Source organism: Oncorhynchus masou, chromosome 2 (assembly GCF_036934945.1).
Source record: "Oncorhynchus masou masou isolate Uvic2021 chromosome 2, UVic_Omas_1.1, whole genome shotgun sequence".
Lineage (NCBI taxonomy): Eukaryota > Metazoa > Chordata > Actinopteri > Salmoniformes > Salmonidae > Oncorhynchus > Oncorhynchus masou.
In genome coordinates this window covers 34,797,687-34,819,709 of record NC_088213.1, presented here as the reverse complement: position 1 = coordinate 34,819,709, position 22,023 = coordinate 34,797,687, and the positions used below count along the sequence as shown (strand labels likewise).

General features: G+C 42.2%; 2 protein-coding genes across 2 annotated transcripts in view; both read right to left on the bottom strand.

Moving 5' to 3' along the window:
* Window positions 1-152: 152 nt before the first annotated feature.
* Window positions 153-4,037, bottom strand: LOC135503966 (lymphatic vessel endothelial hyaluronic acid receptor 1-like). The gene is made up of 5 exons (XM_064922176.1): window positions 3,817-4,037; window positions 3,278-3,458; window positions 3,031-3,170; window positions 1,113-1,428; window positions 153-865 (listed from the first exon to the last, which is right to left on the bottom strand). Exons 1-5 carry the CDS (start codon window positions 3,899-3,901, stop codon window positions 631-633), a joined length of 957 nt encoding a protein of 318 aa, XP_064778248.1. The 5' UTR covers window positions 3,902-4,037; the 3' UTR covers window positions 153-630.
* Window positions 4,038-5,555: 1,518 nt separating this feature from the next.
* Window positions 5,556-22,023, bottom strand: part of LOC135503704 (uncharacterized) — a 31,644-nt gene continuing 15,176 nt past the window's right edge. Inside the window, exons 23-42 of the mRNA XM_064921854.1 lie at window positions 19,195-19,407; window positions 16,961-17,079; window positions 16,691-16,752; window positions 15,906-16,079; window positions 15,297-15,374; window positions 15,132-15,178; window positions 14,981-15,037; window positions 14,233-14,730; window positions 13,920-13,998; window positions 13,291-13,417; window positions 13,155-13,185; window positions 12,175-12,315; window positions 11,946-12,077; window positions 11,106-11,259; window positions 10,957-11,006; window positions 10,620-10,772; window positions 10,422-10,486; window positions 9,458-9,589; window positions 7,419-7,550; window positions 5,556-7,295 (exon numbers count right to left, since the gene is read on the bottom strand). Coding sequence (XP_064777926.1) covers window positions 7,049-7,295; window positions 7,419-7,550; window positions 9,458-9,589; window positions 10,422-10,486; window positions 10,620-10,772; window positions 10,957-11,006; window positions 11,106-11,259; window positions 11,946-12,077; window positions 12,175-12,315; window positions 13,155-13,185; window positions 13,291-13,417; window positions 13,920-13,998; window positions 14,233-14,730; window positions 14,981-15,037; window positions 15,132-15,178; window positions 15,297-15,374; window positions 15,906-16,079; window positions 16,691-16,752; window positions 16,961-17,079; window positions 19,195-19,407 — 2,691 coding nt within the window. The 3' untranslated portion in view covers window positions 5,556-7,048. The remainder of the gene's footprint in view (window positions 7,296-7,418; window positions 7,551-9,457; window positions 9,590-10,421; window positions 10,487-10,619; window positions 10,773-10,956; window positions 11,007-11,105; window positions 11,260-11,945; window positions 12,078-12,174; window positions 12,316-13,154; window positions 13,186-13,290; window positions 13,418-13,919; window positions 13,999-14,232; window positions 14,731-14,980; window positions 15,038-15,131; window positions 15,179-15,296; window positions 15,375-15,905; window positions 16,080-16,690; window positions 16,753-16,960; window positions 17,080-19,194; window positions 19,408-22,023) is intronic.

Here is a 22,023-nt window from a genome sequence, read left to right as displayed (position 1 = left end):
CATGGATAATTCCGTTTTTTGTTGTTGTTGTCATGCAGCAATTTAAAACTGTGAGATGATGGAATACATTGTTTATTAGAACATTAACCCAAATCTCATGGCATTAATCTGCATTTCCAAAAAAGGCTAAGAAGTAACTACAAGGCAGGGTATACAAAAAGTTTGAATTTATTGCATCAATTCGAGATTGGCATTAGTTTAAAAACATGATTTAAAATGCAGTAGTTAGCAATGGCCCTGGCATACTGGCTAACCTTTTCTGAAGTCGTAAAATCAATTATATGTAGAGCAAAAAATATGAAGCCATTTTCAATTCAGCTACTATACTAGTCCTAAAATAAACTCATCCACGTTGCAGCAATAATTGCCTTGATGACATCGCCATCTAGTGGTTAAAATACAGAACGCTCTCCAGAACAATTTATTGTGAACATGAACAACAAAAAACAAGGAGACAAAATAACATTCTAAAGCAAAATTGGAAAGGCATCCCATGCTATAAATAAATGCATTTGAATAACATTAATGCACACTTTATACAAACTACTAAACAACATAACTTCCATAAGCAGGAACATAACTTTAAAAAAGCAGCCAGACATTATCTTTGGTCTTACCAAATCTAAAGCATCAAGGTTCTGTCTCTGATGATGAATCTGCGTTGGTCTCATCACTGATGTTTACACTGATGTCATTGGCTGTCTCTTTGCACACATCCTTCTCAGGCTCAGCATTAGCTTCAGCCTCAGTCTGGGCTTCCTTTGTGTCCTTCATACAGGTGTGTGCTGCACATTCCTTTGTCTCAATGTACTCTTTCTGCTGCTCCCCATCCCAGCAGGAGAGAATAGTCTTGAGCCCATTGTTCCTTTTTAAAGAGGAAAAATAAAATGTGACGTGCAGGCTGAACATTAGTTAACACAGTATCAACTTACATCTCTAAAGTCACTCTGCCTCTGCTATAAATCAAACGTATGCATGACCATGTCAACGGGTATATGTTATAGTAATTGTGCTTAATGAATTACCTCAATCTAAATAATGGTTTTCAATTCAAGGGATCTTACATATCTACTTTTCCCCTTTGACAAAGAAAAGGTAGCAAAAACACTTACGTTCTAAAGTACAAGAGAATGGCCATTGCGGTCAGAAGAAGAACAATGGTCGAGGTGATAAGTATTGCGCTGCTCATGGACTGGGGTAGTTCTACCTCTACCTCTGGGCTATCAGAAAAACTACTGAGAGAGAGAAGAGAGGAGCGAGAATGAGAGGTGGGCCGGGCGGACTGTGTGGAGGGGACAAGATGAATGATGGCTGGAGAGAGGGAGGTAGAGGGGGATGTGGCCGCTCCTGAAGGAGAAGGATGTGCTCCCTCCTGTTGTTTCGGCGTGGTCAAAGCGGTATCAGCTGTGGTATCCTCCAATTGTATCACTGTGGTAAGTAAATGAGAGTAAGTTAGCAATGCATTCACATTCAATTAAATGAATAAATTGATGTCCAGCATTACCATCACAGTAGCTGTTTGCCAAACGTTTTAATTTCACTCAATTCCTAAAACTTGGTCACACCACCCCAGGGACAGTTCAGGAAGTTAATGTAGGATGTTTTTCCCACTCAAATGTTCCCTTTTCCTCTCACGTTCATACAATTGTTAGTCTCACAAAGGAAAGGAAAGTAAGTGATTTGACTTTCTGAAAAAAATCCCAATTACCTCAGAGTTTGGGGTCAACAGAAAGGCACAGAGCAATTAGCCTATGTATTCATGAATCACCATAGCATAACATTTCTCTACTGGATCCATTGATCCAGTGACACGAGCCTACCAGACGAGCTCAGCATTCAACACCATAGTGCCCTCAAAGCTCATCAATAAGCTAAGGACCCTGGGACATCTCCCTCTGCAACTGGTTCCTGAACTTCCTGACAGGCTGCCCCCAGGTGGTAAGGGTAGGTAACAACACATCCGCCATGCTGATCCTCAAAACGAGGGCCCCTCAGGGGTGCGTGCTCGGTCCCCTCCTGTACTCCCTGTTCACTCATGACTGCACGGCCAGGCATGACTCCAACACCATCATTAAATTTGCTGATGACACAACAGTGATAGGCCTGATCACCGACAACGACGAGACAGCCTATAGCGAGGAGGTCAGAGACCTGGCTGTGTGGTGCCAGGACAACAACCTCTCCCTCAAAGTGATCAAGACAAAGGAGATGATTGTGGACTACAGGAAAAGGAGGATCGAGCATACCTCCATTCTCATCAACGAGGCTGCAGTGGAGCAGGTTGAGAGCTTCAAGTTCCTTGGTGTCCACATCACCAACAAACTAACATGGTCCAAGCACACCAAGACAGCAGTGAAGAGGGCACAACAAAACCTATTCCCCCTCAGGAGACTGAAAAGATTTGGCATAGTTCCTCAGATCCCCAAAAGGTTCTACAGCTGCACCATTGAGAGCATCCTGACTGGTTGCATCACTGCCTGGTATGGCAACTGCTCGGCCTCCCACAGCAAGGCACTACAGAGGGTAGTGCGTTCGGCCCAGTACATCACTGGGGCCAAGTTTCCTGCCATCCAGGACCTCTATACCAGGCAGTGTCAGAGGAAGGCCCTAAAAATTGTCAAAAAGACTCCAGCCACCCTAGTCATAGACAGCTTCTAGACAGCTTCTACCCCCAAGCCATAAGACTCCTGAACATCTAATCAAATGGCTCCCCCTCTTTTCACCACTGCTACTCTCTGTTCTCACCTATGCATAGTCACTTTAATAACTCTACCTACATGTACATACTACATCAACTAGCTGGTGCCCCCTGCACATTGACTCTGTATCGGTTCCCACCTGTATATAGTCTCGCTATTGTTATTTTACTTTAATTACTTGTTACTTTTATCACTTATTCCTAGCTGTATTTTTGGTTAGGGGCTCATAAGTAAGCATTTCACTGTAAGGTGTTTTATTTGGTGCATGTGACTAATACAATTTGATTTGATTTGCATTGAGATTAAGATTTTTTAAAATCCTTTACTGTACCTGAAGCATTGAAGCAGAATACATCAAAAAGTTTGGTGACAGAGGCTCTCCATTTGATGACACCGGTCTGATTTTGACCACAGGTTTTACTGGCCTCAATACGAGGGATCACTGCAAAATGTTCATCAATCCACCCAAACCTAGAGACACAGCCAATTTAAATTGGATTAATTTATTCTCAGAGGTTATCTATTATGAAAAGGATCACTAGCATACAAAGAAGAATCGAATCCAAAAGCCATTTTACCTGCATGTTTCCAAGCCCAGTCTCTGAGCCTCCTCAACCTGGGAATTGGAGGCCATGGTTACACCCAGATACCAGCACACCTTCCTGGCCTCAGAGGCATTGAAGGCATAGGTAAACTGGTTGAGGACATTTGTGTAACTGACCAGAAACACCCCAGCTATTTGTCTCTCTGGGAAAGCTGCTGTTAAGGGAATTGAAGATAAGTTTATGTGCATGTTTGCTGGTTTTAAAATGAATTAGTCAAGTTGATCAATTTGAAAATCCAATAATAAGTCAGAATATTTTAAACTAATGATTTTTTCTTCTTTTAGATCATTTAGTGAAAGTATCACTTAATGCATTTGCATGCCTTGTATTATTTAATATATTTTTATATCAACGTTCATCAGTAATGAAGATAACAAAATCACTTCAAAATGATGTTCAAAATTTTTCTCCAAAAGTACAATGCATATTTGAGAACTGATTTTGAAGGCAACATCTTTGAGCTTTGAGACACATGCAGAAAAAAATTATAAATACAAAAATAATAATCTTACCATTGATTTTGATAGGATCAACGTGTAGACCAGAGAATGACAGTGTGAGAGGCAGCAGTAGTGAGAGGATCCAAACCTGCATCATGGTTACCAATGGTCAGTGACACCGGACTGGGAGCTACTGGGAAGTGTTCCACTGTGTGTTCCACTGTGTGTCTGTGAGCCAAATGAAGGGGTTAGTGAGAGGTGATTCTCTTCATATTAGAAGGGTGGGTTCATGAAGTGTACAAAGCTGTTGTATAAATGACCAGTCAGACGAGGTGGTGACAAGGTCACGGAACCACCGGGAACAGGAAGCAGGAAGTACGTTGTACAGCCCATTCAGTATGAGCACTTTAGGACCCAACCAGGTCCAAGAATAAGATAAATGTAGCAAGACGTTAACATAACATGGTGCAGAAGCATCGGAAGTACTACTGAACTAGTGGTAATATTTTTTAAGAGGTAAATTAATTGAGAATAAGATGAACAGCTCTTACTCATAATACTGTGTAATAACACATTATGCTTGAAAAGACAGATGGAGGATTCCATCCGAAACTGATCTTCAGGCCTCCTTTACCAACTTCAGGAAAACATTTCTGAGATGATCATTTCTGATTTGACCTCAAGGATCCCTTCTGTTAAAACAACTAACATTAAAACATTGAACCTGAGTCAAATTTGTTTTAATAGATAGGCACGTTAGATTGGGATTCTGCCTAAAAAACGTACGGATGCAGAATAAGCATGAATCAAACAAGCTAGTCCTAAGTTGTATTCTTTCGAGAGAGTACATGAGGAGTGTTTGGCACAGATAGATGTTGGGAAAATTGTTTCTTTTTTATTGACTTTGGCACCTCACACAATGATTTCCTCCCTCTGCCATTTGCTCAGTCATTAACAAGCTCGTGATCCCTGGCATCCTCTGATGACTCTGACACACAGCAAAATCCCACTTCCAGCAAAACACCTCACCCCAACCTAGTACAGCAGGAAATGACGCAGACAGAACTGAAAAATAAGCAAAAGTAGTTTTTTTGACGTATGAGAAGAGTCAGTGACATTTAAACGCCCCAAAAGAATGGACATCTGAAGAGGACATCTATATTTTCTTTTGTGACATAAATTGAATATTAAAACAGAAAGAATCACTCAAGCTGTCACGTTCTGACCTTAGTTCCTTTGTTTTGTCTTTGTTTTAGTATGGTCAGAGCGTGAGTTGGGGTGAGCAGTCTGTTTGTTTTTCTATGTTGGTTTCTGTGTTCGGCCTAGCATGGTTCTCTATCAGAGGCAGGTGTTGTTAGTTGTCTCTGATTGAGAATCATACTTAGGTAGCCTTTTTGCACCTGTGTTTCTTTTCTGTTCTGTGTTTTGTTGCACCGTTCAGGACTGTTCGTTTGTCGGGTATTGTTTTTGTTTCTGTATTCATTCTTTATTAAATGACAATGAAAACTTACCACGCTGCACCTTGGTCCTCTCCTTCTCACGACGACAACCGTTACACAAGCAGCCTTGACACACTGCAGCTACAGCTTAATGGAGCCAATTAGATTACATAAGTGGTTTCCTGAGAGATATGAAAGATCTTTCATTTTCATAAGTGTAGGGCGGAAGGGAACAAGCACTGTGTTGAAAAATATAATTACTGTGTCACATTCCACCGAGGTTAGCATGAGAATTCTGCCAATACACCTGTTTGCTTCATGTAAACTGCACCTGTTTGTCTGACATACATTATTCACTATGAAAATGAATGCTGGGAGTTAAGGCACCTTTATTTCAAGGCGAAGTTGACACAACAGAAAATCCTGGCACACAAGTGCGAAGAAGATAAAACATTTCTCATGCTGTCTAAAAGTGCTCTCGTACGTGAAGGAAATCTTTCAGTGCTCGGAGGACGCAAACCAACACAGGAACAACACATACAAACAAGAACCATCAGCTGCTAAATATTGCACTTGAGGAACTACTTTGGAATGTGCTTATATTATAGATTTTCCAAAAAAGTATCTGCTTAAATTCCACAAATATAGATATATATATAAAAAAAATTGAATTAAAAAACATCTCTTTAAATATCTCTGTAAATCTCTTCAGGGGATGTCCGTTTACTGGACCTGAGAGAATGAACATAAAAGTAACAGAGTGGTAGATTAATGTACGTTAGTCTAATGTCTACTGTGACATTTGTCTTAGGGAACTCATCATGAATCATCCATTTTCACCCAAGGGGCCACATTCAGTCCTATAGGATGACATTCAGAGTAGGACAAGGAATAAGAACAATACATTGTGAATATATACAGTGAGGTCCAAAAGCATTTGGACAATGACAAATATATATTTTGGGGGCTTTTTATACTTCAGCACTTTGGATTTGAAATGATAAAGACTATAAAGTGCAAACTGTCAGCTTTAGTTTGAGGGTATTTGGTCCCATATTCATAAGTGTAGTATATGTGTAGTATTTGGTCCCATATTCATAAGTGTAGTATATGTGTAGTATTTGGTCCCATATTCATAAGTGTAGTATATGTGTAGTATATGTGTAGTATTTGGTCCCATATTCATAGCACACAATGATTACATCAAGCTTGCGAATACAAACTTGTTGAATGGATTAGCAGTTTGTGTGTCAGATTATTTTGTGCCAAAGAGAAATGAATGGTAAATAATATATTGTGTATTTTGGAGGCACTTTTATTGTAAATAAGAATAGAACCTGTTTCTAAACCCTATTGAAATTCATGTGGATGCTACCATGATAATTATGAATGAATTGGGAATAATGATTTGTTCCCCTCCAAAATGCTACCCCCCTGTTCATTCTGTTCATTGTGTCATTCAGTTCACCTGATATGGATGGAAAGGCCCTCATATTAAAGCTGACAGTCTGCATTTTCACATAATAGTCATTGTATCATTTCAAATACAAAATCCTGGATCTCACTGTAGATAAGAACATATTTCATCACACTATTATACTTGGCCCCCTAAGCAACAATCATATATCAACATCAGAAACAGTCAGGCAGCTTTCCTAACACAACATAAATATGCCTTGATAAAGTTTATGATCATTAGAAGACTTATCCTCTGAAACCAATAAAACACAAAATAAATGCTCCCAAAGATACATCCCCCCCCCCCAAACCCTAGATCTTCAAAACCCTATATTCAAGTTCAGCTCTTGATGTATCATGGAAAAAAAGAGTCTTTGGACTGAGAGAAGTATGAGACAGGCTCTTTGTTATTCTGGAGTGGGAATCTTTGGCTGTACTCCTACATTCAGTCCAAAGATCTTCTTCTTGTCCTGGACCATGGCTTTTTCTGCCGACATGTCCCCATGGTTGTTATAGCGATCACTAAAGTATGTGAAAACACTGACGGCCAGAAACGTGACCAGGAACAACGTCAAAACAATCCAGAGAAGTCGGTTACGGCGGAAAATCTTGGGGCAAAGTCGGTCAAGGACAACTAGGACCTCTTCAACCTTACTGTAAAGGCAAAATTGAGAGGGGATTCAGAACAATTCAAGGTATACACCCAGTCATTATACAGTGGCTAGTATAACTACATCATCATTTATTTACAGTTGATCTACATGAAGTGAAAATTACCTGTTGAACTTTTCTTTTCTGCTGACTTCTTTTCTTTCATCCTTCTTTTCTGGATTGTCCTCTACCTTCTCCTCCTCTTCTTCCTCCTCCACCTCTTTGACTTCTTTACTTCTCTTCAGTCCCTCTTGGTAGCTGTATTTGGAACATCACACTTGTTTTCTCATTAAAAAAGGCACATGAGCTGAACGTAGAGGAAGTATCATAAGGCACCAGGAGCACATTACATACAGTGCCTTGCGAAAGTATTTGGCCCCCTTGAATTTTGCGACCTTTTGCCACATTTCAGGCTTCAAACATAAAGATATAAAACTGTATTTTTTGTGAAGAATCAACAACAAGTGGGACACAATCATGAAGTGGAACGACATTTATTGGATATTTCAAACTTTAACAAATCAAAAACTGAAAAATTGGGCGTGCAAAATTATTCAGCCCCTTTACTTTCAGTGCAGCAAACTCTCTCCAGAAGTTCAGTGAGGATCTCTGAATGATCCAATGTTAACCTAAATGACTAATGATGATAAATACAATCCACCTGTGTGTAATCAAGTCTCCGTATAAATGCACCTGCACTGTGATAGTCTCAGAGGTCCGTTAAAAGCGCAGAGAGCATCATGAAGAACAAGGAACGCACCAGGCAGGTCCGAGATACTGTTGTGAAGAAGTTTAAAGCCAGATTTGGATACAAAAAGATTTCGCAAGCTTTAAACATCCCAAGGAGCACTGTGCAAGCGATAATATTGAAATGGAAGGAGTATCAGACCACTGCAAATCTACCAAGACCTGGCCGTCCCTCTAAACTTTCAGCTCATACAAGGAGAAGACTGATCAGAGATCCAGCCAAGAGGCCCATGATCACTCTGGATGAACTGCAGAGATCTACAGCTGAGGTGGGAGACTCTGTCCATAGGACAACAATCAGTCGTATATTGCACAAATCTGGCCTTTATGGAAGAGTGGCAAGAAGAAAGCCATTTCTTAAAGATATCCATAAAAAGTGTCGTTTAAAGTTTGCCACAAGCCACCTTGGAGACACACCAAACATGTGGAAAAGGTGCTCTGGTCAGATAAAACCAAAATTGAACTTTTTGGCAACAATGCAAAACCTTATGTTTGGCGTAAAAGCAACACAGCTCATCACCCTGACCACCCTATCCCCACTGTCAAACATGGTGGTGGCAGCATCATGGTTTGGGCCTGCTTTTCTTCAGCAGGGACAGGGAAGATGGTTAAAATTGATGGGAAGATGGATGGAGCCAAATACAGGACCATTCTGGAAGAAAACCTGATGGAGTCTGCAAAAGACCTGAGACTGGGACGGAGATTTGTCTTCCAACAAGACAATGATTCAAAACATAAATTAAAATCTACAATGGAATGGTTCAAAAATAAACATATCCAGGTGTTAGAATGGCCAAGTCAAAGTCCAGACCTGAATCCAATCGAGAATCTGTGGAAAGAACTGAAAACTGCTGTTCACAAATGCTCTCCATCCAACCTCACTGAGCTCGAGCTGTTTTGCGAGGAGGAATGGGAAAAATTTCAGTCTCTCGATGTGCAAAACTGATAGAGACATACCCCAAGCGACTTACAGCTGTAATCGCAGCAAAAGGTGGTGCTACAAAGTATTAACTTAAGGGGGCTGAATAATTTTGCACGCCCAATTTTTCAGTTTTTGATTTGTTAAAAAAGTTTGAAATATCCAATAAATGTCGTTCCACTTCATTATTGTGTCCCACTTGTTGATTCTTCACAAAAAAATACAGTTTTATATCTTTGTTTGAAGCCTGAAATGTGGCAAAAGGTCGCAAAGTTCAAGGGGGCCGAATACTTTTGCAAGGCACTGTATAAACTACTTCACTTTATTGCAATGCTGACTGTACTGGATGTACTGTAATATTTTGTTGATTCTTCATACTATTATGTACTGACACTATTATGTCAGTACAGCCACTCTTCTGTCAGCGTGCACAGGGTGTGTGACTGTGGGTATGATTGTGGGTGGTCAGGGTGATTGAGTACATAGAAAAGGGCCTCACCCTTTATTGTAGGCCTCCTCCTCGATCTTTGCCTTGATCTCTGATCTGATCTCTGATCTGATCTCCTCTAGGTTGACGGAGGGCTTGGCTGGGGCAGATGGCTCAGCTTCCTGCTCTGCCACACTCTTTCCACTGCATTGTTTCATAGCGGAAAGAACACATAGAACATTTTACCAACAGACATTATGATGAGAGTGAGGAGTGCATCATGGTCATTAGGCTTTCCATCATAACACTGTGGCCTTGTGTTAATGGACAGGCTGGAACGCAGTTGAATGGCAGCGTGCGGGGATGGCACCATCACTGCCAGGCAAGCTTGCGTAAAAACCAAAAGTACAAAGGCAAAATGTGTACATGGGGACTCTTAAAATGTCCCTGGCTTTTACTGAGCAGACACTTGATACAATTGTTATTGTCTCTCTCGCTCCGAGAGATCCTGAGATTTTGGCATGGGGCAAACTAAGAGAGCACACCACTTGAATGCTCTCTCTCTCTCAGACTCCCCTTATTACTAAGCCAGGGATGGAGTCTCTGGCCTGGCTTTTGTCAAGCTCCCCAGCCCAAATGTTTAGATTACATCTCAGAATATCCCATCAGCCAGTTGCAGTTGGGTTTTTATGGAATGTTGCACAGTTATTTTGGGTGCATAGACAATCTGGGAGTTGCATAAGGGTAGTGCAGTTATCTGCTGTATATGGCCCCTGGTATCCGGATGGCAATGGTTAATCAAGCTACTTCCTGAAGGTCAAGTACACAAGGCAAAGATTCTGATACAGCACAAGATGTCTTCTGATAAGGGTGTACATATATTAAGGCCCTGCGTCGACCCATTGTTTCAAAGTGCTGTGAACTGATCTTGGGAACCAGGCAATACAGGCAAGGAGATTGTGCTGAGAACAGTATGTACAGTATATTCGTGGGTATGTATTAGGTCAACATTATGACAGAGGATGGAAGAACATACCTCTCAGCTATAGCTGGATGTGTAGGTTCAGTGGGAAAGTTGCTTTTCATACTGTTGGCTTCACACTGTAATTAACAAGATCAAACAACATGCATGTAGACAAAGCAGACTGATAATATCCTGTCTATTTAAGTTTACCACTTAATCATGTGGTCAGGTTGACAGGCTGAGAACGCCGTGATTGGGTAGAAAACATACCAGGACAGGAAGTGCTTGGCCCATGGTGGGTTGAGGGCTGGCTCCCATGGCAACGCTGGGGCCGGGTCCTGCCATGACTGGGGTCTGACCAGGGATGTTCAGGAGGTTAAATTTGGGGACTACCGCAACACTGACCCTCCGCCTGGGCAAAGCCTGATAAGGATCCATTGGAAGGGAGAGAGAGAGGGTGAGAGAAAGAGGAGGGAAGAAAAGAGAAGGAGAGTTCAGTTGGGGGTATTATCCTTAAAAAGATATGTTTTATCACATTGAGAACTGTTACCCTGATATAACCAGTCAAACCCAGTAGAAACACTCTGTTCAACACTACAGCACCAACCTTTCCCAGGGTCAGGGACATAGACCTGGATGGCCGTGGGACTCCATCATCTAAAACAAAGAACACAGGAGAACGTAGTTTAAGTCAATCAACATTTTGCAACAACTTGCCCTTCATGTACTGGAGATAAAGAGTTTGTGCAGGTGTACCTCCAGTGTCTATGGATCCTCCATAGCAGCGACTAGAGTTCTGGTTGGCCAGCTTCTTGAACTCCATCAGCTCAGCGTGGTCCTTCTCATATGTTCTCTTCAGATTCTCCACGTACTGCATCATCACCTCTGTGGCCTTGTTCATACGTTTCTCCTATCACACACAGGGTTCCAAAAGGGTTCTTCGGTTGTCCCCATAGGAGAAACCTTTTGGGTTCCATGTAAAACCCTCTGTGGAAAGGGTTTTACTTGGAACCCAAAAGGGTTCTACCTGGAACCTAAAAGGGTTCTTTAAAGGGTTCTCCTATTGGGACAGACAAAGAACCCTTTTAGGTTCTTGATAGTACCTTTTGTTCTAAGAGTGCAGCAACAGCAGGGTCATTACTGTCTATGGGCAGGAGAGTTAACCATACAGTCACAGCAGAGAGAGAGAGAGAATATCATTTTGAGAGGGACTCCAACACTGTGGAAAGCCATCATCATGTCAGGTCTGGGGTCAGGTCTGGGGTCAGGTCTTGTACAGCAGCAATGTTGTTAGTCTATAAATCACAACGGACATACCCCTGAGTCCTTCCCTAGTCATTTATTGGAGTTGGCTTTGGTGTGAACGATAACCTGAGGGAAAGCATAACAGGCTAAATCTTTCACAAACATATCTTATTTGAAGAAAAAAAAACATACCCATGCCTCTGAACATCCCAAAGTCTTTTTCTCAGTGGAGCATGGAAAACTTTTCACTTTCCCTCAATGTTTTCTTCTCTCATTCAGGGGTTTCATTGAATCATGAGTGTACCCTGTGGATGGCCCATCCTATCCTATCCTATGTCTGATTTCCAGTACCTGTCTGACTGCTCCAACCATCTCAGCTCTGCTGGAGAGCCTGGTGGCCAGACGGTGCAGTACTGCTACTGTCTCTATGAGGCACTGGTAGGACTCGCGCTGCTCCATGTTACTCCACTGTGGTGCCGTGCACTGAGGAGGCAACAAAACAAAACAAAGGGCCTTGATAAATGAGTGAATCACAACTAATTTCATATCCTGTGTCATCATGGCCGACTAAAAGGCTGACCTTCAGAGAGCCTTTGAATTCTTCCAGTTCCTTCTCCGTGTTCTCCTCGGTCAGGGTCCGCTCCCTCTCCGCCTGTTTGAGCCGTGTCTCCAGAGTGTAGTTGTCGTTCCGGAACGCCAGCGACAGTTGAACAAACGCGTTCTGTGGGGAGGATAGGACTGTGAAACTCATGAAACGGTCCCCGGGGACACATTAGATACCATTATTAAGGACTGAGACACGTCAACTCACTGGACCGCCACACAAAGTAGATCAGAGGGGTCAAGTCAATTAATGTGCTGCCCAAGAAAACATGAATACAGTATGGGACTGAATAAACACATGTAACACTGAACATCCTTGATAACATGTTAACATAACATAACTGTTATGCTAGCAATGTACAGTATGCGGTAATGTAAAGCACAACTACACCAGATGGCTACCCAGCTACCATATAGAACTACACCAGCTGGCTACCCAGCTACCATATAGAACTACACCAGCTGGCTACCCAGCTATCACTGGCTAGTTGGCTAGCCACCAACTAGCCAGTGTGTTGACAGTGCTGCTTGCTACCAGGCCTGAGATGAGCCTATAACGTGCATCGATGATGACAGATGAACTCTTGGTGCCATGCTGTCATGATCAAAGGGTCTCTGCTGCAGCATTCCAAACATCGTCCCAGAGTACTGAGGCAAGTGTTGAGAGGAAATCGGTGAACTCGACTGTCCTAGTGCACAACATGTATCCCTCTGGGAGGGACAGGCGTCTGTGCAGGAGGGGCTAAAGCATAGTCCAAGGGTTCTGCACTCAAACAACACAGCCATGTTTGCATTTTCTCCTTAGAGACAGGAAATTGAGGCTCCCATTAGTCTCAATCATTGGTAGAGACTAGGGGCTTCCTGTACATTACATTCATGAGGCCACAGACAACGGACGAACATGCACTATAAAACTGGTTACTACTGTATAATACACTCTCCAGAGTAAATACTCACCTCAACTTCTTTTTCGGTGAGTGGAGGTGCACTGCAATAGAATCAAAGAGGAAATATAGGTTCAGTATGTAAGTAGAAAGACCAAAATATATTGTAAACGGTAATTCCCTGTCAGTCTAAATACTGTGATACCCACCAGCCTGGTAGCCCTCTGTGCAGTTTGAGTTTCCTCAGCATGATGTCTGAGATGTTGGGCATAGCGTCTGACTTCTCTTTAGCATCCTCATCAGTAGGAGACCCTGCAGGGGGCAGAAGAGAGGGACCTGGCCACAAAAACAAACACACACACACACACACACACACACACAAGACCATTAGATAGTTACAACGTGGCTATCTGGTCTCTATGGGAAAACCTAATTTATTTAAATAATCAGATTACTATTTTGATAATCAACCTACTTCTGAGCAACATTGTACTGCAATCTTCTTGGATCACAAACTAATTCACTGATGTCTTTTCAATGTTTTGGCCAAACAATCTTAGCTGACTGGGTTATCTCACTCACACCATCTGCTGGTGCAAACTTAAAATAAAATTTCAGTTTGCCAATAAATTGCAGCTCTATGCCAAACTTAGAACAGAACATGACCTCAGTTCTAAGGAAAATCTCTCGGGGTCAGTAAGGACTGTGACGTAGCTGGGAGCCTTGACTCCTTTCCCCCTCACTAGATAAAAGTCTACTGTCTACTCCAATGGTCTGTTACACAGCACTACACACAGCACTGTCTCCTCTCCGGGTCAGACACGGGGTAACACAGTACCTCTTTCCTGTTCAGCTGTTTCACTCAAGTCTGCCAACTTTGACCCCACAATGCTTTGGTTCCGCATCAGCTTGTGCTCCTGTATACAGAAGAACAGTGCAAATGTGGATTTTTAAGAGCTTTTATGTTGTAACTGTGTCGTACAAAGATGTTTACGAGACCAAAATATTACAAGAACAAAACATTCTCTCTCATGATTTTATCATTTACCATAAAAATCCCCAAAACATGCAATAAATGTCACATTAATGCTATCAGGTTCAAGTCAAGGGATGAGCCCTTAAAAGTAGTAGCTAAAAGGCTCCCATCGTACCTCTCTTATTTTGGACAGCTTCTGCACGTTGACAGGCTGTACAGGGAAGTCCTTGTACCCAGAGGACTTGAGCAGGGCATCCCGGGTCTTGTCTTGAAAGGAGAAGGTTTCCTCGTTCGTAGAGGGGAGACTTGGTGCCCCATTTCTGGCGTTGAGAGTTCCAACAGTGTCCCAGGACACAGCTCTCATTAGGGGAGGAAAAGCCCCGATGGTCTTGATTTCTGCCGTGCAGGGGGCCTGCTGAGTGGGGGGCCGAGGGACAGGCTTGGCCACCCCAGTGGCAGGGGCCTGGTTGGGGGCTCGGGCCAGACCCTCTTCTGGCTTATTGACTAGTACTGGTGCTGGGCAATTCTTAGCTGTTACCCGAGGGTCAAAGTTCTCCTTCTGGCCCCCACTAGGCTCCCTGGGGGGTGGGGGAACAGAGTAGCGGGGAGCCAGGGTGCCTGAGGACACCTTACGCTTCTCATTGGGCTTCCAGTCCACCAACCTCCTGGTGCTCTAAAAACAGCAATATCACAATTCTTTAAACACTGTCAATTCAGGAGAAACTAATTGGATTTTCTTGGAAAGGGGGCGCAAGAATGTCAACATTTACAATTTTCTACCGTAAATGAATGATTGTATCCAACATAGCTATGAGCATAGCTATTCTGGAGTGTAAACTAACTACGTATTGCATTTTCATGTATGACTAACTATTCCAGGGTGCCTCTTGAGAATGAGAGTGGTGGTGAGAGTGCTGTGCTACCTCATGCTCCGGTGTACTGGTATCAGCCTGCTCCCTCGCAGACAGAACCTCCAATCGCTGCCAGAGAGGAACACGAAACAACACACATCAACATACTGTTAAAATACCATTACTGAGTGCATCAGAAAAATATAATTCCTATTGGTCTTACCAGGCTGACAGGCGACGAGGGGGCATAGTTTACCTCTGTGGCTACAGCTGAAAGAAAAAGGTTTACAAAAAAAGCAGAATAATGAAATGTATTTTTATGCAGGGATTTTCATGCTCCCCAGCAAAGAGAGTGAATATTCTCTAACTGACAGAGAGATGGACGTACCTATTTGAGGGGCTGTGATTAGAGAGCTGCTTCTGGACGGTACAGGTGAGGAGGATGGTGTGTGGTTAGGAGAAAGACCTGTGGATAAAACACACATGTGTTTTATGTTTGGACAATGAAAGTACAGTATACTGCATCAGCATCGCTTTCCAGATAACCACGCAACAATAAAACTATAGTTATTGGGATTTCATTTGATATCTGTCACTGTAGTCTGTTACGTGAGGGAAGACTGGACTTATCTGGCGTGCATTCAGAATGCTGCAAGACGAAGGCATGAGGGCACGTACGTGATGTTCAGATAACTCCGGAAGTCAAGATAGAAACATACAGCAATTACAATGACTCACTTACGCAACTCAGCTAGCAGACCTGAGGGTTTGTTGGCTGCTCACTGTATTTCATAACCAGCGTTAAGAGTCAAAATATTGTTAAACCAAATCTATACTCCACCAGCTGATTAAATCTGTTCTGTGTAAATAGTGGTCTTAAACTGAATAGCTTAATACTTACATACTGTACACTGTACATTAAGACTTACCATAAAGTACTTGTATATTTCCCTGTTTCACTTGTATACCAGTCTGTAAACCAGTGAGTGTCTCTCACCTGTGGGGGATTCCGAGAGGCTGCAGGTGGACCTTCGACCCCTGCGGCTCAGGAAGCGGTCGCTGACTTTCTTGGCCTCCTGCAGCAGCACCAGGTTCTTCTGACGGTCCTCCTCCGAGAGCTGCAGCTCAGGCAGATGGTCTTTCACCAGGTCTATCACATTGCCTGTACTGTCTGAGAAGGATACACACGCGCGCACACACACACACACACACACGCACACGCACCAGAGTCGTAATTAAAACACAAAACAGAGACAATAAGAGACAAATGGCAACAACCAATAGTCTTCTCTCTGAGCTCAGGCAGATGGTCTTTCATCCAGGTCTATCACATTGCCTGTACTGTCTGAGAAGGATACACGCACGCACACACACGCACGCACACACACACACACACACACGCACACACGCACACACGCACACACGCACACACGCACACACACACACACACACACACGCACACAGAGAGACAAATGGCAACAACCAATAGTCTTCTCTCTGAGCTCAGCACAGAGCAACAGGCCAACATCAATAGTAATCAAAGCAGAAGCATCCTGGCACTGAGAGCTTTGGCTCTGATTTTCTAAGGACAAAGGGCCCCAGTTCTGTATGCTGTCAGACACTGATGACCAAACTTATACATTTCAATAGATGGAATTAAATTAGCCATACAATGTTATGAAGAAAAAAATCTGAATGGAGCTCACATTTTGAACAATGGACTTATGTACATTTTGTTAACATGAGGCTATATTTAGCCTTCAAGTATTTGACTGTACCCACCGACGGTAGTGATTGGTCCTCCCAGGGCGTTTCGGGACAAGCGAGGTCTGGGACTGTGTGGTCTGGGAAAGAGAAACGTTTCAAATGAACAGACGCCGTGTTCTTACGACGCAGTCTTCATTTACATTTAGCTACTCTAAACACTTGAAGGAGGATGGATTTTATTTTCTAGAAATATCTCGATGCTGGCTTGGTTAAAGTGGATCATTTTTCCAGAGGTGGTTTGCTCTCAATCCATCTTGACATGAACAGATGAAATAACACATGTACCTGGTCTGGTCCAGAGGTCGACCGTCTGCTTGGACCACGGTCACGGTCGCTTGCTTTGGGAAGACAATGGTGGGAGCAGGCATCTCCACGGTAACTGCTCTACTTTCAACTGGTGTATACTAGATAGAAAAATATGTGAGAAACAAAAGGTTTAAAATAATTTAGGAGAGGTATAACTTTAGTTATGCAGCAAGACCAGAACTAGACTGCATATGAAAAGGGTTTTGAGAGGACTTTTGAGGGACCGGGATAATAGAAATGGTATCCTGCCATAGACAATCTAATATTGTCTCTCAAAAATAAGGCAAAATCATAGATATGGATATTGTTACTGCAATGACGTAAATTGGGGGACATTTTCATTTAAATGTTTCGAAACATAAAATCATGCAAAACAAAGATTACAGAGACATTTGAGTAAACATGTCTCCAAATGGCTTGTGTCACTGCAAAGGCACCAAAACTTTCTCATGCTCTACCCTTTAATCTTCCTGCTTATGTACACATCTATAAAATCTTTTGTACACACTTTCACAGAGATGTTTGGTGACTTGGTTCCCCAAACTGGAGACTTGCTGTTTTCGTACACTTTTAATGTTGATATTAGTGTGAAGACAGAGCCTAACATACACCTTAATGTCTCTCTAGACCCTCCCTGATGTTGACCATGGCTGGGGCTGTATGGGGAATGTGGTGGAATCAGCAGGGGGAAAGACACTTCAACTTCAAGGCACAACCATTTCAAAGCACTTTTAAGGGAAAAATAAATAAACTTGTGGTCCTCTGCTAACTGTGGGTATTTCAGTGAGGGACTTAGCTCTGTTGACTAGCAGGTGGTCCCTGGTTTCCAGCAGCAGCATTTTTAGCTCAGCAGCACAATGTCAACAGCCTGAACCCCTGAACATCAGAAACTCTAGACAACGTCCCTCTGGACTAAACACATCCTGAACTCACTGGACCTCAGCATCCCAGGAGAGTGGAAGCACAGAATGAACACTCACCTGAACCATGTGATCTGTAACTAAGTCAACCATGTTAAGTATATTTTCAACATTAAAGGTCAGGCTTATATACCTCCTTCATGTTTTATTTATATCCTAGTATCTAGTTCTATCCTGAGAGAAAGTATGCAAATAAACAGGGAGGCATTAAATGATACTTCACTGAGACCTTTGTCCTGGAAGAAATTGCTAATAAATGATATCCCTATAAGAGTCTAAAACTGCTGAAAGGCCAGGGCTATTGTTTAATAAAGGAGGATCATTTTATACGGCTGCCATACCCCCAGGTTAGATTACAGAGGCTCATTGCATTCCTCAGTGAAGTCTTATCTAGGCCGTGTTTATGGCTGACTGGAACGGATGACAGTGTAGTCCTAGGAGGAGTAACTCAGTGGTTCTGGTGAGGCAGTCATCCGCTCAACACCAATCTGTTGTGTCTCTACAGTGTAAACCAAACAGCTGTATATAGCTCCGGACTGTACACAGGCAGCTTTCAGGAAACCTCTACTTTTTGTCTACGTTTCAATGGCATGTTTTCTGGGAGACGTACTGGACTAGGCAAAGCACATTCAGAGACTCATAAAACATCCAATCGATTCCACTACTCTGTACAAGTCTACTCAACTAAATTAACATTAGGGTGGGGAGTCACACAGGATCTGAACAGGTGACAGAACAAAACAACGAGAGACAGTTCAGTCTTCAGAGTAGAGCCAAGATCTAGAGGGGTCTGGAGACACTGTGCAAACCTTGTCTTGACCACCAGCGCAGTGCAAATTACCTCATCAACACAAAAAACACAGGGTAATAAGAGGCGCTGGGGAAAAAAAGTTTGTGATCTGGACAGAAGAGGAAAGAACATCCTGCTCATGATTTTGCTGGAATTAATGACATATTTTCACTGCTGAGCAAAGCTTTGTTCCTGAGTCAAAAATAGAAGTAGGTGAAAAGCAGGGAGTCATTAGTACTAAAGATACACACATCCATAACACACTAACATGAATTAGCAATGAATATGTGAGTAACACTATGAGCATAGATATGAGTTAATCCTAATGCTCATATTGCTCATATGCTATTGTTGCTCACATATTCTTTGCAAAACCGTATAGCTTGCCAATACTGAACCTTAGGTTCTAGGTTCAGTGTTAATGAGCGAGTGCCATGTATAGCTCTGAGTGCAACATACCACAGCTTTAGAGTGAAGGTTTAATGTAATGGATAGGTACTCACTGTGCTGGGTGAGCTGGAGGAACTGTCGAGCTCCTCAGGGGAATCCTCCTCTTCTTCAGGGAGGACGGGCATTACGGGGGGCTGTGGGGCTCGGGGTCGTGTCAGTGGGAAAAAAAAGGGGCTCTCAGCTGGAGTGGGTTGGGTAGGGGATTCCTCTAACTGCTGTTCAGTCTGAACCCAGGGAAAGCAGTACAACTCGTGGCCCCCTCCTTCCTGGAACCAGAATTATATGCATGCAAGCAGGAAGTCACACAAGCACAACTGAGAATACACAGCCTCTGATAGCTTCGAACTATCAGGGAAACCACAAAGAAGCATGACACTTCCTCGAATAGGATAAGTGTATAGAACATTTGCCTATGAATGGGTGTGCCAACTGGTGGTGGCTATGTCTGTTTGAACTTTGATGCTGGAAGACAAAACCTATGATGTCATAAGGAAAGAGCCTTGTAGACATACATTGAAAGTCTGTAAATAGTATTGCAGTTGCACTATTCTGATCATCTCCATGTAAACCAACATGTGAAGTTTGTAGGAGCATATCACATTTGATGTCAAATGAAAGCTAAGTCTATGTTTTTGGGACATGAAGGCATAGATTTTTCAATAATTTTCAATTCTAAAAATGTGGCATAAGTAAAGTTTTGATTTGTGGATAAACAGATGGAAAACATGTCTTAGAAAACACCTACCAGAAAAAGTATTTCAGAAATACATCAAAACCCAATAATGTTGATGTAAAGACCCCTGCTAACTAATATCAACACTTAAATTTAGTTTTGGAGAAATTATTTACCTTGTGTAAGTTTAAGAAATATTGCCTAATGTCTTGTCATTCTGTTACCAAAAACCCACATATCTATAATATATTTTCTAATTTCTCTCCCTTATGAGGGAGGATAATTACATTTCACAGAAATAACAAGTCCTAGTCCTAGTCCTAGCAATTAGTTATAGTGTTTCTACTGATACATATGTTGTTAAAGAATTATTAAGTGATTAAAATTGGTAACAGAGTGATGTCCGACAGATTTTCACGCAAATTATCTGTCACGTTCTGACCATAGTTCTTGTGTGTTTTTCTTGTTTAGTGTTGGTCAGGACATGAGCTGGGTCGGCATTCTATTTTGTGTGTCTAGTTTGTCTGTTTCTGTGTTTGGCCTGATATGGTTCTCAATCAGAGGCAGGTGTTAGTCATTGTCTCTGATTGGGAACCATATTTAGGTAGCCTGTTTTGTGGGTGATTATTTCTGTGTCTGTTTCACCACACAGGGCTGGTTTCACATTTATTGTTTTGTATATTTGTAGTGTTTCTCGGTATTCGTCTTGATTAAAGATATTTAACCCAAACCACGCTGCGTTTTGGTCCGCCTCTCCTTCCCAGGAAGAAAGCCGTTACATGATCAAAAATCTGTATAAAACAATATGCCCATTTTCCACCAGAGATGTGTTTCCATCAAACAGACTTTTTGTGGATGCAAGGCTGTGCACGATGACGTAGTGCACATTAAAATGCCTGTTGCACATGTGGTTGAACCAACACCTCGCAGATACAGTGCGTGTAGGATACCTACATTATGAGATTATTATGGATAAGAGCGTTAGTATTTGTATTTGTCAAATGGCAGCCAAGCATCGATCATTATGAAACCAAAATAAGACACTCAATATTTATTTGAAAGGAGCATCAAGCTCATCACCTTGCACTTTCATCACCCTGTGAAGTTCATCATAACTTATTTCATCTGTAGTTTAATAAACTGCATGCTTTCCCGAGTCGTAGTGGGAGGACAACACACCATATCACTTGACTCCAAGTTTACTTTGATATGATGGTTATTATATCAATACTTGCCCATACATTTCCACTGCCATTTTTCAGATAATTAATTTTACCCACACAAAAAGATCTCACCATGTCAAACGAACAAATTGTTTTGTACCGGCATTTTATGTTTCCATCCGCCCGGTTGTGACTTTCTTTCATGCGTTAGGTAACTCATCCGCATTAAATGGTTGGATGGAAACATGGTTTGTAAGGTACTTAATTGTTATGCAGAAATGATTTGATGTTGAGGTAGAAACAGCTGCATTGGTCCTTTAAACATTTGAAAGTGAAAGAGAGAGTCAGCGTCACTCTGTTACAATGGAATCGACCCTTCTCTCAAATAACTTGGTTATGATGCCATGAATTATCATTGCAATATTCCAGATGCAGCACAACTCTCTAGCGGCATATTACTGTAATAACGTCTCAGACAAACCATCACACAGACATGTCAGCTGCTTCTCTCTAGTGTTAGACCTGACTAACAAGTCCTGGAGCTTCCAGAGCAGTGCATAAACAAATGTGGCCTTTCTCTCCCCAGAGGCGGGGGCGGATGAGCCAAGTTAATCTGGGAGAACGGGAATCCCCAGAGGAGCGCATTCTTCCAGATATTAAAGTTAGATTAATTTAATTCTGAGAATGAACAAAGAAAAACAAGATACCGTTGTCTTGTAATGGATCTAAACATCTACGACAGGCAAATCAAACATGGAGACAGCGAGGTAGCACAATGGAGAATGAAAGGTCAGAAGGGTTGCAATTAAATCGTCACAGAGCAAGGTTAGCTTGAACTACCATATTTACACAAAAACGAGCATATCTAACCACACAATCACAATCTGATTCTAAAGGGGAAACAAACACAATTATTTATCCTATCCATTTCAACATGCCTATGGAAATAATACTCTGGGAAAATGTCATAGAGCAGAGCCAGAATCATCCAAATCAGACATGCCGTCAGTCAGAGCTCTGTCGGGGTTGACGGAGGTCACATTCTA

Excerpts from the sequence above, each read along its gene's own strand:
- LOC135503966 (XM_064922176.1), bottom strand. The coding sequence starts at position 3,901 with ATGATGCAGGTTTGGATCCTCTCACTACTGCTGCCTCTCACACTGTCA. Across the intron at positions 3,459-3,816 it reads TGATCCTATCAAAATCAATG|CAGCTTTCCCAGAGAGACAA; the intron begins GTAAGATTATTA and ends TTCCCTTAACAG. Across the intron at positions 1,429-3,030 it reads ATTCTGCTTCAATGCTTCAG|TGATACAATTGGAGGATACC; the intron begins GTACAGTAAAGG and ends TACTTACCACAG.